The 19,499-nt window shown below is 47.0% G+C and overlaps 2 protein-coding genes across 2 annotated transcripts in view; one reads left to right on the top strand and one right to left on the bottom strand.

Moving 5' to 3' along the window:
- Window positions 1-19,499, bottom strand: part of LOC144892419 (uncharacterized) — a 748,105-nt gene that overhangs the window by 110,494 nt on the left and 618,112 nt on the right. The window lies entirely within an intron of this gene.
- The window catches only part of LOC137426756 (sodium/calcium exchanger 3), a 432,206-nt gene that overhangs the window by 411,263 nt on the left and 1,444 nt on the right, over window positions 1-19,499 (top strand). The window contains exon 7 of the mRNA XM_068115604.2: window positions 16,120-19,499. This exon is cut by the window's right edge and continues 1,444 nt beyond it. Coding sequence (XP_067971705.1) covers window positions 16,120-16,496 — 377 coding nt within the window. The 3' untranslated portion in view covers window positions 16,497-19,499. The remainder of the gene's footprint in view (window positions 1-16,119) is intronic.

Below are 19,499 nucleotides of genomic sequence, written 5' to 3'. Positions count from 1 at the left end.
TCGCCCGGCACCCGCAGCGGTTGCCCGAAGACCAACTCCGCCGCGGATGCGCGCAGGTCCTCCTTGGGCGCCGTCCGGAGGCCCAGCAGGACCCAGGGGAGCCTGTCGACCCAGCCGCCGTCGCGGAGGGTGGCCCGGAGCGCGGCCTTCAATGAGCGGTGAAATCGCTCACACAGGCCGTTAGCCTGGGGGTGGTAGGCCGTGGTTCGGTGCAGCCGGACCCCGAGCCCCTGCGCAACCGCCCCCCAGAGCTCCGAGGTGAACTGGGGGCCGCGGTCGGATGAGATGTCTGAGGGGGCGCCGAACCGGGCGACCCAGGTGGCGATGAAAGCCTGCGCGACATCGGCCGCCGTTGTCGACGCCAAGGGCACGGCCTCCGGCCACCGGGTGGTACGGTCCACCATGGTGAGGACGTAGGTGAAACCCCGCGAGGGGGGCAGAGGTCCCACCAGGTCCACGTGGACGTGGTCAAACCGGCGTTCCGGCACCGTGAACGGGGCCAACGGGGCCTGGGTGTGCCGGTGCACCTTGGCGCGCTGGCACGCGAGGCACGTCCTGGCCCAGCCGCGGACAGCCTTCCGGAGGCCATGCCAGACGAACTTGTCGGCGATCAGCCTTTGGGAGGCCCTCGCGCCCGGGTGGGACAGGCCGTGGATGGCGTCAAACACCTGGCGCTGCCAGCCCGCGGGCACAATGGGGCGAGGACGCCCGAGGGAGACGTCGCACAAGAGGGCCGCCCCCGCGCCGTCGAACGGCACCTCGGTGACGCGGAGGCCCGTGACGGCGGTCCGCAAGGCCCGGACGTCGGGGTCAGCGGCCTGGTCCGCTGCCATCCGGGCATAGTCGATGCCGAGGTGGACTGCGTGGGCGACGGCCCGGGAAAGGCAATCCGCCACCGGGTTGTCCTTCCCCGCGACGTGCTGGATGTCCGTCGTGTACTCGGACACGGCCGAGAGGTGACGCTGCTGCCGGGCCGACCACGGCTCGGTGACCTTGCCCATCGCGAAGATCAGCGGCTTGTGGTCGACGAAGGCAGTGAACGCCCGGCCCTCGAGCAGATGGCGGAAGTGCCTGACCGCCAAGTGAAGTCCGAGCAACTCGCGGTCGAAGGTACTGTAACGGCGTTCGGGCGGGCGAAGCTGCCGGCTAAAGAACGCCAGCGGTTGCCAAGCTCCACGCACCCATTGCTCGTGCACCGCGCCCACCGCGTAGTCCGAGGCATCGGTGGTGAGGGCGATCGGTGCATCGGGCGCCGGGTGCGCGAGCATGGTGGCGTTAGCCAAGGCGAGCTTCGCGCCCGTGAACGCCGTGTCCATCTGCTCGGTCCAGGTAACGTCGCCTTTGCCCGGCTTACCTCGGAGAGCTTCGTGCAGGGGGCGCAGGAGCTGGGCGATACGGGGCAGGAACCGATGGTAAAAGTTCACCATGCCCAGGAACTCCTGCAGCCCTCTGATCGTGCGGGGGCGCGGAAACCCCTTCACCGCCTCCACCTTGGCCGGCAGGGGGACGGCGCCGTGCCTGGTGACACGGTGCCCCAGAAAATCGATTGTGGCGGCGCCGAACCGGCACTTTGCGGGGTTCACAATCAGGCCATGCTGGCCCAGGCGTTCGAAGAGCGTGCGGAGGTGGCGTAGGTGCTCTTCGCGGGACGCGCTGGCGACGAGGATATCGTCCAGGTAGACGTAGACAAAATCCAAGTCGCGCAGGACGCTGTCCATCAGTCGCTGGAACGCCTGAGCCGCATTCTTCAGACCGAAGGGCATGCGCAGGAACTCGAAGAGTCCGAATGGCGTGATGACCGCCGTCTTCGGGACGTCCTCCGGCCTGACGGGGACCTGATGGTAGCCGCGTATGAGGTCCACCTTCGAGAAGAAGGACCTGCCCGCCAAACGGGCGGAAAAGTCCTGAATGTGGGGGACGGGGTAGCGGTCGGGAGTCGTGGCGTCATTGAGACGGCGATAGTCCCCGCACGGTCGCCATCCCCCGCCGGGCTTCGGCACGATGTGCAGCGGCGACGCCCAAGCGCTCTCTGAGCGCCGAACGATGCCGAGTCGCTCCAGGGTAGCGAACCCCGCTTTTGCCACCGCCAGCTTCGTCGGCTCGAGGCGGCGTGCCCGGGCGTAGACCGGTGGCCCGACGGTGGGGATGTGATGGGCCACCCCGTGCTTGATGGCCCCCGCCGAGAAGGTGGGCCGCGTGAGGGCCGGGAAGCCGGCGAGGAGGCGGGTGAATGCGTCCGCTGCCGGAAGCGTACAGACCAACGTGGCCGGAACCGAATCGTTCGGCAAGCCGCTCGTTGAGCTGGGCAACGCACATGCGAGCGAGCTGAACGTCTCGGCCTGGACAAGCCGTCTGCGCTTGACGTCGACCAGGAGCCCATTAGCGCACAGGAAGTCCGCGCCAAGCAGTGCCATGGGCACGTCGGCGGTGACGAACGTCCATCGGAAAACCTGCCCTCCAAACCGCAGAGAGAGGCAGCGTTTTCCGTACGTACGGATGGGCGTCCCGTTCGCGGCAAGCAGCGCGGGGCCCCCACCCGCGGCGTGCTTGTCTGACGTGCCGGCGGGAATGACACTCACCTGTGCTCCCGTGTCGCACAGGTAACGGCGCCCGGAGAAGGTGTCCGTTATGAACAGCAGGCTGCTCGAACGGCCGGCGCTCATCGCCACAATTGAGCGCCGGCCCGGGCATTTCCCGACCCGTTGAAGGAGCACGGCGGATGACACCGCCGAGCTTCGTGGCCGAACTTGGCGTGGAACCGGCACCAGGTGGTGGAGCTGGAGGAGCGCGGCTGGCTCCGCCAGGCCGGTGGAGTCGACGGGTTTCCCCGCGGTGGCGGTTTTCGCCGCGGCGGTGGGCGGGGCGTGGCGGCGTTCACGAGGTGCGTATCAGCATGCTGCTGAACCACAGCGTGCTGTAGAAGATGATGCTGTGGAACATCAGCGTGCTGTAGAAGATGATGCTGTGGAACATCAGCGTGCTGTAGAAGATGATGCTGTGGAACATCAGCGTGCTGTAGAAGATGATGCTGTGGAACATCAGCGTCGAAGGCCGTGACGGCCACGCCAACGCTCGCCCGCGTGTCCGAAGCGGCGAAGTACTTGTCCGCCTCGGCCGCCAATGCTCGGGGTTCCGTTAGCCCGGTCCCGGCCAACGCGAGGCGAACCTGCGCTGGAAGTTGGCGACGGAAAAGCGCCCGGAATAGCGAACCGGGGGCCTCGTCGCCCAACAGGGACAGCATATGGTCCATTCGGACCGACGGGCGCGTCTCACCGAGCTCGGGAGATCCAGGAGGCGGTCGGCACGTGCGTCGTCCGTGAGGCCGAACGTGGCTAGGAGTAGCCGCTTGAGTGTCTCGTACTTGTGGCCGTCCGGTGGGTGGCGAAGGACGGACACAACTCGAGCGGCCGTGCCGGGCCCGAGGGAGGCGACGACATGGCAGTAGCGCAGGTCGTCGTTGGTGAGGCGCCGAAGCTGAAACTGGGCTTCGGCTTGAACGAACCAGACCTCGGCCTGGGCCTCCCAAAATTCGGGAAGTTTAATCGCCATTACCATGGCGTCGTGTTCGGAAGGATCGCTACGGCAGATCCAACGTCGAGGGTCACCAGTAAAGCGCGGCGTTACGCGCGCTGCTTGTGAGCAAGGAGGAAGCGGACAAGCGGTAACATATAAACGTCTTTATTGTAAGACAACACTGTACTGTTCCGGGCTGGGCGCCCGGTGTATATCATGAGGCCACGCCTACCCCTGGTGCGTGGCCACCGCCCACTTGGTGCGTGGAATGATGTCACCACGCCAGTGGGCTTTTGTGTCCGCCACAGTGTTTAATATGACTTTTTTGGATGCCTTGATGTCGATTGTGACTATTATTCCTAATATAAACTCTGTGATATTCGGCACTTTAACCATTTATTTCTTGCTCCAAAACTAATCTGGGAACTTGAAGCAGATGGGGCTGTGTGAGCACCATTCAAAAATGCATGGTAATCATTGCCCAACACACCCAACAGCAGTCAGACTGGTTTCACCAAGTAGTAGCGAGTCATCAGCGACAGTGTGCGCACCACCGAGGCTACGAAACATGTTCCACGTGCAATGCCGATAGCAGTCAACATATGAATATTAAAGGCCCAATTAACATCTCAGCATTGCATGTGGCACACATTCGAAAACCTCATTGGTGCACATTTCTGTCTATAGCTAAAATTTCCTCATCCCTTTATTTGGGCGATGTATAAAGCCACAAATCACTGTTGTGATAGATCCCAAAAATAATAATAAAAAATAACCCAGGGTACATATGTCGTGGGTTTTATAAGCACCTGGTCGAACTCAGACAATGTACAAGAGATTTATTAATAGATAAAAATAATACATGCATGGAAGATGCTGAAGTGGCGTGTAGGACAGTAACGCCAGCATGGATGACATCACAGTCATTACAATCATGCACAGCCCGCGCCAACATCTCAGCCAGCACCAACCCGCATTCGGCTTAATATACTTTCTTTAAAAATCAAGGAACTCAAAACATCTCCCCAATTTCCCTCCCAATTTCACAGACTGCCGCCTCGGAGAGATGTTGTAAGGACTGGACAGGCATGGAGCTGATGGGGAAAGAATGTTTTGCAAGGTCAAACAAGAATTCTGTCAACAGTTATTTCTCTCTTCAAGCAACACCTAGAAGAAGTTAAGGCCAAGGTGACATCAAGGGTCTCGCTTATCCGACGTCTCGCTGGTACGACCTGGGGAGCCTCCGCCAATACCCTACGAATATCCACGCAAGCCCTGGTCTTCTCTGCAGCCGAATACTGCGCCCCAGCCTGGAGCAGAAGCCCACATGTGAGAAAGGTTGATGTTGCCATTAACAACGCCCTCCGCATTGTAGCTGGTTGCTTGAAGCCCACCCTGGCATTCCACCTGCCAGTCCTAGCGGGAATCGCCCTGGCCGGCCTCTGACGGGAGGCTGCTACCCTCACCCTGGCAAGGAATGCCCAGAAACACGACTAGCACATCCTGCACAACACCACAATGATAGTGGCACCTCCAAGCAGACTCAAGTCCCGCCATCCCTACAACAAGGCGGCACAAGAGATGCTCAGTTCTATCCCTGAGGACCTGTCTAGAAGCGCATGGCTGGCGGCATCTTGGAAGCAGGTGTGGGAAACGGCCGGGCCCACCCGCATCCACCGCTACATCTGGAACCCAGGAGGTGGCGTCGTAGGAGAAGACCTACCACGCCTGCAATGGACCTTGCTGAACCGTCTACGTACGGGGGTCGGCCGCTTCAAATCATCGCTGAAGATGTGGGGCCTGGCAGACAGCGCCGCGTGTGAGTGCGGCGAGCCTGAGCAGACTGCCGAACACATAATTACCACCTGCCCCCTATACAGACCACCTTCAGAAGCCGGCCTCTTTGACGTAGGACCAGAGAAGAGGGCATGGCTGCACGACACTGAGCTGGCCATCTGATGATACACGAAAGAAGAAGTTATTTCTCTGAGCTAGACGATTTGACACTAGTGAGCCGAAATGGGTCACAGTGTGATGCTGCCGTCCCCATCAACCTCGGGATTTATAATGAAATCCCTCGCACATACATGGAGCAACATCATGCCTACTGCTTATATATGAATATATCATACATCATGGTTATATCGCTCGGATAATTCCAATTGCACTGGGTCATGGACTGAAACAGCCTGTGTCCTATGCTGCAATCAAAAAAATCACCGCCGCATGAATTTGTTTGGGGTTAGATTGTGGACGGAGTCAGGCGAGCTGTCCATCCAATGGGGCAAAGGCAGTCCGTCAATATGTGCATACATATACACATAGTCCAAACACTAACTGGCTTTTATATATATTAGATACTAGTAAAAAGCCCATCAAATATTATGGGTTGGAACAGTTTATTTGGCGATGCAGCCTCGTGAGCATGCCACGGTCTGAAGCCTCGGCCTAGTGTCAAATGTGCTTATATGTTCTTTAATTACTAGACATCCTACGGACGTAAATGAATACTCCTTTTACTCTGCATGCGTTGCACATCACGTGCAGCGAATGTCCCCTGCATTCACCTTGTATTTACTGTTATTTAAAAAAAAGCTTCTGTACGCCGCCCTTGAGGCTTGATTTGCAAGCCACCATCTACAGTTCCAATAGAAGAGATGTAATTACTCTTTTATGGAAAATGTTTTTCGAGTTTGTTTTATCCTCAACAATAGACCATAGTGAATACACCTTCGTGTTAAAAGATTGGCCTTTAAAACCTGCCCTGATGAAGGGGGACAGATTTCTGCACAAACACAAACTGACATTGTGGTTTATGTGTTTTATATGGTATATGATTGGAGCATTTGGGATAATATCTTTTTAAAAGAAGAAAGGCACATCCAATCGATCAATAGAGTACCTCGATCGACTCTGCTAATTTAAGTAATAAGCAAGAACAGACTGATTTGGTGAATGGATATATATTCACATATTTGGTGAATTTGTGATTCCACACAGCAAAATGAAATAACCTTGAACCACATGAGACATTTACAATTTGCCGAAGTGAACATTCATCATGCAGCCTTTAGAAGGTTGCGACAAGTTCACACATAAGGTGCAGAGGGATGAAAAATGCAACCTTTTGATGACAGTTAGTCATGCCGAGCGTTGTGAATTTTTTGCAAAATCTCAACCATACATGACGTTGCTAAGATCAAAATTTTTTATCAAAATCAAATTGATTCAAAATTATCAAAATTTATCAAATTTAAATTTATTTGTATGTGGTGTGGTAATTTGTCAAAAGTAAGTGTTTCAACGAGGATTGCCAGGTGATCCCATTGCTCAATCCCAGACGCACAAAGCAAAATAAATGCAAACGCATTGGTCTTGAGGAACTGGTGAGTTGTTTTTCTAAAGTGGTCTCTGATTTCATCCTTCAATTTCATCCTCAGATTAGGAATTTCAGGAAATTAAACGTAATAAACTGTGTATGCTGAAATGGTCGTAGGGCAACTTCGAATCGAATTTCCAATATGCGATGCCTACTAGCCTTCTTCATTTTAAAGTAATTATGTTGTTCGCCATGCAGTTTCCACATTCCAAATTGGAAACTTCATTAGAGTGCATTATGAAGATCTTTTTGGGGGTTAAATGGGCCACAGCACCTTATATCAATCTTCGGAGGGTGTGTTAAGCTTCACTTCTTGAATGCGTTTCCCTGTGTAATAAACCTCCATCCACATGGAGGATTTCTTTGAGTTCTACATTCTGGTTTAATTTATAGATGTGTTCATGCCACCAATTACATCTATTATTGATTTACTTTTATGACCTGGCAAACATACTCACTTGGAAAGAAAGTTTTACTGCTGCAGCAATAGTGACCAAGCATATTTGTGATTGCTTTGGTGCGCTGAGCCCTTTGTGGATGTCGCAATACCCCAAGGAAGGAAAACCCTATATGTACCCTGGTCCAACATTTTCTTGATGGGGATAGATTACAATTGAAATCTATCCAGAGAAACAGATAAGCAAGTTACCAAGTATAATAGAGATTATAAGGAAAAGCTGGAATGGCATTTTCAAGGAAACTCAAATGCTTGGCTGAAAATGCAGACGATGATTGGATACAAGGATAAACCAGAGAGACTAGTAATGGACTGCAGTGAGGACTTTGTTGATAATCTGAATGATTTTTGTTATTGTAGATTTAATGTTCATAATATAGCATTTGGGAATGACTGTTTTGATAATGTTAAAAGATAAGATTTGGCATTCTGCTGATGGTCTTGATGTTCGTAATGTATTTGTAAAAACCAAGGTAAACAAGGCCACTGGCCCAAGATGGTGTTTCCAAAAGGGTTTTAAAATTGGGTTGCCAACAATTTGTCTCATTATTTACTTTATACTTGCCTCGACAATGGTATCATTCCCCAACATTGGAAATCTTAAGCATGGTGTTGGTCTAATGGTTAAGGTGGCTGCATTAACATCATAGGATCAAGCGATTGTCACACCATTCACATAACACCAAGTGGGTTGACTCAGCCTGTCATCCTTCGGAGGTTGGCAAAATGAGTACCAGCTTACTGCGAAAAGGGGCGCTGCATCAGCGGCACAGCTGCACCCCCAGAAAATGATGCAACCAGCAGCTACTAGCTGTATATGAGATAATAATAATAATTGGAATTCTTCCATTAACATTCCAGTGCCAAAGGTAAACACACCCAGAGAGTTGAATGATTACCACCAAGTAACCTTCACATCTCAATGTAATGAAGTGTTTTGAAAGGATATTGTTGAAATTATTGAGAGGTCAAGGAGGCTTTATTGATCAATCTCAATTTGTATATCAGAGTAATAGGGGTGGTGAAGATGTTGTGCTTGTTTATCTCCAAAGACTGAATGAATGAATGAATGATCGTTTTAAGGCCATTTTTCCCTGCTAGAGTGGGGGTTAGCCTTGCAGGCCCCATGACAATCATGGTTCCCTGTTTGAGGCAATGTTTTTTTTATGGCCGGATGCTCTTCCTGACGTCAACCCTTTGTCACCTCTTACTATGCACAGGGATACGGTGTACCTATTCTAAATCGGGGTACACACCGGGATCATTCATCCCAGAAAGCTGGTACTCAATTTGCCGACCTCGGAAGGATGACAGGCTGAGTCAACCCCCCTGGCGTTAATTCAGCGATCGACCGGAATTCGAACCCAGGATCCTAGGATCCCAAGCCGGCACCCTAACCGCTAAGCCAACACCAGGCTTAGTATTATCTCCAAATGCCCCCAGAAACTGTGCCCCCAGAAAGTGATGCAACCAGCAGCCACAGGCTTCACATGAACCATTACAATACGACTGTTATGATTTGGTTCTTCACATCAATTAGACAAAGGAAATGATTTTTTTCCCCCACTTAGCAGGAGACCAAGACCCTTTGAATATCCATGATCATAATGTAGAACACGTTTCGGAGTATAAATTGAAATGAAACAGGATTTTTGGAAGTAAAGGTAAAGTAAACCAAGGAATGTACTTTTAAAAGAAGGAAATTGAAAGAGTTTCATATTTATAATGGTCTCTTGGGGTTTTTACGGCATAGCCCGGAGGGCAAACAACAACAAACAACAACATGCATTTTAAGGCCATTTTCCCCGCAAGAGCGGGGGTTAGCCTTGCGGTCCCCATGACATTGTTCTCCATTTTTCCCTATTTTCTGCATCTCCCCTTGTTAACCCCCTTGCCCGCATTTCTTCTTCCACCATCTTTAGCCAAGTCTTTCTCAGTCTTTCTCGGTCTTCCCCGTCCTCTACTTCCTTCTACATTAATTCCCATCACTCTTTTCAACCAGTCACTTTCATCCTTCCTCAACACATGACCAAACCATCTCAACCTGTTTCTCTTCACAGCATCCATCACAGGCTCTATTCCCATCATCTTTCGCAATTCATCATTTGTCTTCCTCTCTCTCAACGATACTCCACACATCCACCGAACCATTCGCATTTCCACCCTTTCCAGCCTTCGTTGCTGCTCTACGTTCATTACCCAAGTCTCACTCCCATAAATCATAACACTTCTCACACATGCAGCATACACCTTTCCCTTCAGCTTCAATGACACTCCCCTCCTCATCAGCACGCCACTCAGTTCCCGAAACTTCTTCCATGCACATCTCACTCGAGCAACCGTTGCCGAGTCTGATCCACCTTCTCCATTCAGCATGTCTCCAAGGTAACAAAATGTTTTCACACCTTACAGCTTCACGCCATCTCCAAGATCCAACTCAACATTTCCTCCATCTGCAGCTCCCTCTGTGCACACCTTACACTTGAATGTAGCTGCCACACTGGTTAATGACCCTCTCAAACCACTACATTTTTGATGAACCCACTCAGCGCACATTGTACATAGCCCGTAGGGCAAAGCCGTCCAGAATAGTGTTTGTCTGTCCGTATGTATGTATGTATGTATGTCCCTCACAAACATACACCAATCGAAGCTGAGGATTGGCTCACATGACAGGGGTGATGTGATGTGATTATGTCTGTGATGTCATTACGGCGGTACGACGGCTGACTCTACACCCCGCCATTTTGATTCCTATGCCGTTCAGGCCGAACATATTGTAAAACCTGTCATGTCTCATAATCGCCATGCTCTACCTTTACGTTTTTCATTCAGTGTAAAACACAAACAAACCCATTGTTAAAATGGCCATCAAATATTGAAAGCATTGGCGTTATGGCTCTTCCAACGACACAGCACGTATAGGCCATAGGCTTCATGCCTTCATGGCTCACATGCAGGCTGCTTCGGATAAATTAGACCAGGTTTCTTAATACAGTAGTATCGTTTTCATAATAATAATAATAATAACGTTAATGATGTTAATATAGTAAATATATGTATTACTGGAATCCCTTCGTCGTGACTGCAAAGTTACTGGGTTGAAGCGGTGTATGGTTGGTTCACTGTTGACTCGAAACATTTATAATTAACCAGTGTCTCAATGCAATCTCTTCATTTCCATGGTGACAGACAGATTAGAGACTTAGAGAACTTCAAAATAATTTAATACTTACATTATTTGCTAACTGGTATCCCCACTCAGGTCTTACTATCCTCTTCAACTAAAGGATCCAACAAGACTGGCTACGCCACTGGTCGACTTTCGGTCTTGTTATTAATCAGTCTGAGATCCAAAGTATTCACACTTTGTTTAATTTGTAGTTTTGGTAACTTGTTAAAAGGAAATTTTAACTACCGAGAAGGACCTGGAAAGATTCCACAAGTAATTCGGAAAAACCTCGCCTCAATTTGTACTTTGGATGAGAAACGTGTTGTACAGCAGGTTCACAAGATGATTGAAGGCCCATCACACCCACTCCATAATTATTTTTAGTTTTAATCATTCAGGCATCTGCCTTTGTGTTCCACACACCCTATGTTGTCGTTTTGGACAAACTTTTGTACCAAATGCAATCCATATTTTCATTAATAATGCGAGAAGGTTTTAATACAATGTCTACTCTTAGAGAGTGTCTTACAATACAATGTCTTAGACAATGTCTACTACTACACCAAACCTGGTGTTGGCTTAGTGGCTAGGGTGCCAGCTTAGGATAAAACCTAGGATCCTGGGTTCGAATCCCGGTCAATCGCTGAATTAACGCCAGGGGGGTCGACTCAGCCTGTCATCCTTCCGAGGTCGGCTAATTGAGTACCAGTTCACTGGTATATTCCCTGTGTGTCGTAAAAAGACGACAAAAAGGGTTGGCGGCAGGAAGGGCATCCGGCCGCAAAACATTGCTTCAAAAAGGGGACCAACAAAAACACGAGGTCGGCTAATTGAGTACCAGTTCACTGGTATATTCCCTGTGTGTCGTAAAAAGACGACAAAAAGGGTTGGCGGCAGGAAAGGCATCCGGCCGCAAAACATTGCTTCAAAAAGGGGACCAACAAAAACAACAACAACCACGGTGCCCGAAAAAGGCCAACCCCCGCTTTGCGGGGGAAAATGGCCTCTAAAGGTGGGTTTTTTTTTTCCTACTCTTAGAGATAACAGGCTGATCCTTGGTCCCTTGTTGTCATATTTCGTAAGATTTTTGGTTGTTGAATTGCCAGTGGATGTCAAATTTAAATCTTTTTTAGCTCACCTGGAACGAAGTTCAGGGGAGCTTATGTGATGGAGCGTCGTCTGTCCGTCAGTCCATCCGTAAACACTTGCAACCTCTTCTCCGAAACCGCTAAAGGGATTGTGACCAAACTTGGCTCAAATGATATTTGTTATGCTGTGACTAAAGTTTGTTCACGGCATTAAAAAAAATTGGGGTCGAAGGGGTTTAACGGGGTCAAAGTGGATCCAGGTTAAACCCCCCCAAAATAGGTATTTGCTTTCTTCTCTGAAACTACACACACTATTTCGATGAAACCTGACCACAACCTTCACCACCGGTGCTGTACCAAAGTTTGTTCACGGCATTAAAAAAAAAATCTGCCCCTTTAGGGGTCTCCGTAGGGGTTGCCCCCCAAAATAGGTATTTGCTTTCTTCTCTGAAACTACACACACTATTTCCATGAAACTTCACCAAAACCTTCATCACCCGTGATGTACCAATGTTTGTTCAAGGCATTAGAAAAATTGGGTTTTGAGGATGTATACGGGGTTGGGGGAGGGGGGGTTGCCCCCCAAAATAGGTATGTTTTTGTTGTTTGTTTAAAGTCTTTTGATTACGTTAATATGATTCTACATTCTGCCCGGTCTTCTCGCAACCATTGAAATTGGTTTAAAATACCTTTCGTCGTTGCAGTATACTGTTTATTTTACCAGGTGAGCGAACACCAGGGGTATTGCCCCTATGTTTATTTGTAGTGAGGACAAGAAATTCTCTTAAATCTTGAGATGTAATTGTTAGTTTGAGTGCTTCAAAAGGTAATTTATGGCAAAATCAACATGAACTTGGCCAGCCATTTCAAAGATTTATGAATGATACACACGGGATGTTCAATACGTAATCAGGACGTAATCAGAGGCACTTTATCAATCATCCAAGAAATGATATCTCTATTATATCTTTACCTGCGATGTGTCACAGGTCTATAAGAGCTCCGCATGGTTGTTGATGCCGTTGTTATTGTGGTTCTTGTTGGGGGTTGATTTTTTTAATGTGCACCCATTGGTCAGACAGCTGCCCCGGACCCCACCCACGTTTGTCAATTGACCCCACCTATCAGGGCACCCAGACAAAATAATATGGCCACTGTCTTGGTTTTCTGGGAGGCCTAAATCAGCAGGCCTGTAGGCTTCTTGTGATTATACACTGCCTTGGTTTGCTGCATCAGCTTTCCATTGGCTTTGTTTGCGTCGAGTGTTACTCACGTTGAGGGAACCCAAAAAAATTACATATGCCCAAACATTGTGGAGCGTTTCAAGTGAGTTGGGGATGGGGAGGGGAGGGGAGACTTCCAGTGGTTGATCCACTGCTTTCTTTGTGTGTATATATGTATAATATGTGTCCACATACTTCTGACCATGTAGTGTATATATATATATATATATATATATATATATATATATATATATATACACATACAGTGCCTTCAAAAAGTATTCACACCACTTGACATTTACACATTTTGGTGCATTACAGCCTAGATTATAAATAGATTAAATAGTCATTGATCTACATATAATACCCCATAATGTCAAAGTATAATTTTTTATTTTTACAAAATTATTCCAAATGAAATACAGAAATATCTAATTTACATAGGTATTCAACCCGCTGAGTCAATACTGTGTAGAAGTGCCTTTGGTAGTGATTACAGCTTTGAGTCTCTTTGATATATCAGCTTTGCACATCTGGATTTGGGGAGTTTCTCCCATTCTTCCTTGCAGATGTGTGCAAGCTCTGTCAAGTTGGATGGGGAGCGTCGGTGAACAGAAATCTTCAAGTCTTTACACAGATTCACAATGGGATTCAAGTCTGGGCTTTGGCTGGGTCACTCAAGGACTTTCACATTCTTGTTCTGAAGCCATTCCAGTGATGCTTTGGTTGTATTTTATTGGAGTCATTGTCCTGTTGGAATGTAAATCTTCCCTGTAGTCTAAGGTCTTTTGCACTCTGAAGCAGGTTCTCCACAAGGATTTGCCTGTATTTAGCTCCATTCATTGTTCCCTCTATCCTTACAGGTCTCCCAGTCCCTGTCGCTGAAAAGCATCGCCATAGCATGATTCTGCCACCACCATGCTTCATAGTATGGATGGTGTTAGATGAGTGATGAGCTATGCTCGGTTTCTGCGAGACGTAGCACTTTGTGTTCTGGCCAAAGAGTTCCATTTTCGACTCATCAGACCACAGAATCTTTGCCCTTATGCTCTCAGTGTCTTTCACGTGCCATTTTGCAAACTACAGGTGTGTTGTCATGTACCTTTTTCAGGAGTCCCTTCCATCAAGCCACTCTCCCATAAAGCTTACATTTGTGAAGTGCTGCAGAGACATATCCTCCTGGCAGGTGTCCCATTTCAGACAAGGAGCTCTGTAGTTCTGTCAGTGGTCATTGGGTTCTTGGACACCTCCCTCACCAAGGCCCGGTTGCTCAGTTTGGTCGGATTGCCAGCTTTAGGAAGAGTTTGGGTTGTTCCATATTCTTTCCATTTCCTAGTGATGGGGCTCAATGTGCTCTTGGGAAATTTCAACACTCTAGAAATTGTTTTATACCCTTTCCCTGATCTATGCCTCCTCATAATTCTATCTCAGAGCTCTACGGAGACTTCATGGTGGAGTTTCTGCTCTGCAATGCACTATAAACTGTGGGATATTATTTAGAAAGGTGTTGCTTTGTAAATCATGTCCAATCCATTGAATTTGCCACATCTGGACTCCAATGGAGTTGTAGAGGCATTTCAAGGATGATCAAAGGAAATTGAATGCACCTGAGCTCAATTTGAAATGTTAAAGAAAAGGGGTTGAATACTTATTGACATTTCAGCTTTTGGTTTTTCATTATTTTGTAAGAATTTCGAAACAAATTTCCACTTTGACATTATGGGGTATTATGTGTAGATCAGTGACAAAAAAAATCTGATTTTAATCCATTTTAAATCCAGGCAGTAACAACAAAATGTGAAAACGTCAAGGGGTGTGAATACTTTCTGAAAGCACTGTATATTATGTATTCCAAATAGGTATCTGAGTCCAAGTCACTTCATCCCCGCGTGCACTTTGTGCTCATAAATTTTAATGTGTGGTTCATGAAAACCCAAAGAAACAAGTGGTAAATGTCCTATATGGAAACGATACTTGTTACAATATGTTATATTTGAATAGTTAAATTGCTGTGTAAGCAGTTGGAAGTAGTTTTTCACTTTCTTTATGACATAACTTGGCCAAAATTCAACTAAATGCATTTATTCAACAAAAAATCGTTTGTGATTTTTATTCTCAAAAACGTAATGAATATGAAAATATTTCATTTGATGAAATGTAAGAAACGTGTTAACCTTTGAAATGTGGTTTTCCCAAGAAAAATCATGGATAATTGTGAGACCCAGGAATTTGAGTGACTAAACTTCCCCAACAAGATTGTCAAGAGAGTAGATAGGAGGGTTTGCAAGACGGTCCTTTTGGAGAGAGATAGTGGGATTTTTCAGGATTGAAAGACATATTCCAAGTCAGTGGGATACAAAACGTAAACTGTCCAGCCTCGCGGAGGTATGCTCCCGACTAAGTGTCGTCCAAGTTTATTTGGGTTCCGCAAGTATTGCGCAATGCATGACATCTTTCTTGTTTGTTTGTTTGTCTGTGGGCAGGATATCTCAAAAGGTTATTGTAGGATTTGGATGAAACTTAGTGGACATGTTGGGTGTGTGCCAAGGACAAATTGATTCGATTTGGGGAAAATATCTGGATACAGGATTTTTTAAGGGATTCTTCACCATTGAGAAATGGGGCCAAAAACAATATATAGCGCAATATCTCAAAGTTGTGGATGGATTATGACAAACTAGGTGCATGAGTTGGTTCGGTGACAAAAACGAGCCAATTCGATTTTTGAGGTCCAGATGCAGATCCGGCCTATCACTGGGATACAAAACATAAACTGTTCCGTCTGGCGTAGGTGGGCGCTCTACCGAGTGCTGTTCTAATTTATTTGGACATATAAAGAGAATGCCACAAGGCTAGTTTGACTTGAGGAGATGTGTATGCATCTGAATAGTATTCTAGCAGAGTTGACGTAAAGTTTCTGATTACATTACTTTCTGATTAGCAGAGTTGTCGTAAAGTTTCTAATTTCAGAACAACCAAAACATGTAACATATCATTTGGGAAGATGGTTTTGCAGGACACACTTGTCCCTGAGTTGTTGTTTTTTTTTTCTTTGTATACAAGATCGAGGCTCATGTAAGATTTAACATTGATCACGAAAAGACAAACTGACACATAAAACATATGATAAAGGGACCGGGAGACAAGATGGGGAGAGAGAGGGAAGCACACAATACAGCATTTGAGAGCAGGGACATCGGGAGATCTGTGGGAGGGGGGTGGGTTTGTTTTTATATCTTGTCTTGCAGACATCTTGCATCATCTTGGTTTTACATCTTGTCTTGCAGACCTGTTTGCAAGCAAGGTGGCGGCCGTACAAGACCAATATGCTGATGCCTCAGTGGGAAACGTGACCGGCAGCAACGGCGTCAATGTCTTCTTGGGAATCGGCGTGGCTTGGAGCATCGCGTCAATCTACTGGAATATTAAAGGGCAAGCCTTTGTGGTGGATCCTGGAACACTGGCCTTTTCCGTCACACTCTTCACAATATTTGCCTGCATCAGCATCTTAATCCTGATGTTCCGACGGCGACCCTCAATCGGGGGCGAGTTGGGAGGTCCTCGTACTTACCGCTTGATCACCACAGGCGTGTTCATATTCCTGTGGCTCCTCTACGTCCTGTTTTCAGGACTTGAGGCCTATTGCTACGTTGAGGGCTTCTGAGGAGACGCATCACTGAACATTGCAATGCTGCACTGTCTAAAAGGAAATGCCACAATTTTATGGCGAGATTATAATTGAACATCCACATTCCAACAGGACTGTAGGCTTCCTGTCCTGAACACGTGGTCTGTTTGAAACGCATCATTTTATCTCAGCTCACATTACGTCCATCCTTTCTTATATTATGGGTGTAGTGTTACTTATTATTGTTTGAATGATCCTATCATTCACAATCACAAAAACACACAAATTTGTAATACTTATTATACTAAGGCAATCAAAATGATATTATATATTTTTAATCCAAATAAATCGGAGATTTGCCAATATGCTTTTAAGGTCCTTTTGAGTTATCCATCAGGAATGAAAATGATTCAAATCAGTTGAAATCAAGTTCCCCATCAGCAATGGATGAAATATAATTATCATGCCAACAAAGTGGCGCGACAATTATATTATTACCATGATCTGTGATAAATTTGACAGAAACAAATGGAACAATTCCTTGCGAATCTCCAAAACGAATTACTGTGACACAGCGAACAGAAAGAGTCATGGAAATACAATAATTACAAGTCAGAATTGCTGCACCAACTTGAAAGGAGGCCACAAATAAGTCGTGAAAGACCGATTCAATTGTGGACGTTCGATATGACCTGGTCATAGCGAGACCAAAATCAGCCTGGGATCCACGGAAAACCGTCGTTTCTCTGTTTACATCCATGAAATCCCCATTGGTTGTCATGTGTTTATGGTTTTGCACTTGCATTTGATCCTGCCTCAGCCTCCAGATCTTTCGCTCAGCCTCACCCTCGCAACAGCTCACTTCCCGTGCATGCAACGTTCCTTTTCCTCCAAATCGGTGCACCCTGTTGCTTTGCACGCGGAAGCTCAAATAACCCTTGAACCGGGCCTGAAGTAGTCACCAATTCACATGGCCCTCAATTTACACGCGCAGGGTTGGAGATCTAAGGAGATTTGAAAAATTAAAAGAAAAAAACCTATTTTCTCCTCTGAAGCCACAGATCTTCAAGATGGAGCTCAATGTGCTCTTGAAACACGAAGTGTGACGCAATTCAAAAAGGGGACATTTTAATCACTTTAATAGATGCTTTGCAAACTTCTGGTGCTCAGATTGATCAGGATCTTCCTGCACACAGTGGCGGTTGTGAGCATTTTGGGCATTTTGATGGTTTTAAATCTTCTTGTTTGAAGGTAAACGGAAAACTTGAACAAATTGAGGGGCAAACTAACTCGTACATAGCTTCGATGATTATAGCTTAAGCACACGACCTACGAGAGGTCAATGTCGGCATAATTTCGATGATGTTTTGTCCGATCCCATCATTTGAAATAGAAATATGTTTTGCAGAAGATTGTTGCAGTTAACACTACATTGACGAATGTGCAGAAGCTACTTTACAGATTGCGTGAATGTGAGTTGCTAAATGTTTATCGACCCTGGTTATCGTACTTTACCGTCGCCTTGTCTCCGGGATGCCCAAGATGCTTATGTTTCTCTTTGTGCCGTCTGTCGGATCACGAACTCGGACTGTTCCTGTTTAACACAGCCTTCTGGACCTATAGTGCATGCATTTCCAAAGCCAAGAAATACTTTGCTGATCTAGAGTTAGAAACCTCCTTTCAACTCCTCCGCCGTTCGAGGACCGTAGCTCAACCTTCCATTAACCTTGTGATTGGAGGAATAGAAGAGACAAACCTTTTTGGAGGACTTATGATGGTGCATAAGGGGAATTTTCAATGAAATTTTAGGTCATCTTCAGCTGGAAATCTTCAGCTTCAGCTGGCAATTTCTGTTCGATAGACAGAAACAGATAGCGGAGTTAGAAACGTATGCTGCATTGTTGGATGTTGTGTTAACACTTTCAAAAATGAAACGTTCTGTACATTCATTGCACCCATCAGATGACATCCGGGCTGATAGCATCAAGCTTTGCACCAGTGCAGCAGTCAAGCCATGATCACATAGATATTATATTGTGAATAAATTGATGCTACAGAGCACCTGACCAAAAGTAAGTACACTCACTTCCTCCATGAATTTACACTTTCCCTTAGAATGAAGCCAAGGAAGTGGAGAAGGGAGGAGATTTTCCAACATGTATGTTTGTTGGTACTCCATGACCATAGTTGCATGGTGGAGGGTTCAAGATGGATCTATGAGAAGAGAGAGGCATGACTAATATGTCTTTGGTCAATGAGTTTTAAACTTTGAAATACGGAACCTATAAGTTAACTCCTTTGCCCATTCACTGATATTCCCACCTTCAAGAAGCGCTGTGCAATAACATGCTTTAATAACACCAGTGTTTGCCTTGTCAGATGACTTGGCATGTAAACACATTCATAAATGTGCTTCCTATGTGGTGCAGCCTTCTTTCAACTTGTCCGTGTGTCCTTTTGATGTGCTTTTACGGCTTGTATTGTTGTCCGACCGGATCTCTTTCTATTTATATATCTATCTCTTCCTCTCTGTCTCTGTCTCTGTTTCTCTCTGTCTCTGTCTCTATGTATCTCTCTCTGTCTGTCTCTCTCTCTCTGTGTCTCTCTCTCTCTCTCTGTGTGTGTCTCTCTCTCTCTCTGTGTCTCTCTCTGTCTCTCTCTATGTATCTCTCTCTCTGTGTCTCTCTCTCTCTCTGTGTGTCTCTCTCTCTGTCTGTCTGTCTCTCACTGTCTCTCTCTCTCTCTCTCTCTCTCTCTCTCTCTCTCTCTCTCTCTCTCTCTCTCTGTGTCTCTGTCTCTCTCTATATATCTCTCTCTCTGCCTCTGTCTCTGTTTCTCTCTGTCTCTGTCTCTATATATCTCTCTCTCTCTGTCTGTCTCTCTCTGTCTCTCTCTCTCTGTGTCTCTCTCTCTATGTGTCTCTCTCTCTGTGTGTCTCTCTCTGTCTCTCTCTCTATGCATCTCTCTCTCTGTCTGTCTGTGTGTCTCTCTCTGTCTCTCTCTATGTATGTCTCTCTCTCTGTCTGTCTCTCACTGTCT

Source organism: Myxine glutinosa, chromosome 5 (assembly GCF_964187855.1).
Source record: "Myxine glutinosa chromosome 5, kmMyxGlut1.1, whole genome shotgun sequence".
NCBI classification, from domain to species: Eukaryota; Metazoa; Chordata; class Myxini; order Myxiniformes; family Myxinidae; genus Myxine; species Myxine glutinosa.
This window is presented reverse-complemented; position numbering and strand designations above follow the sequence as displayed.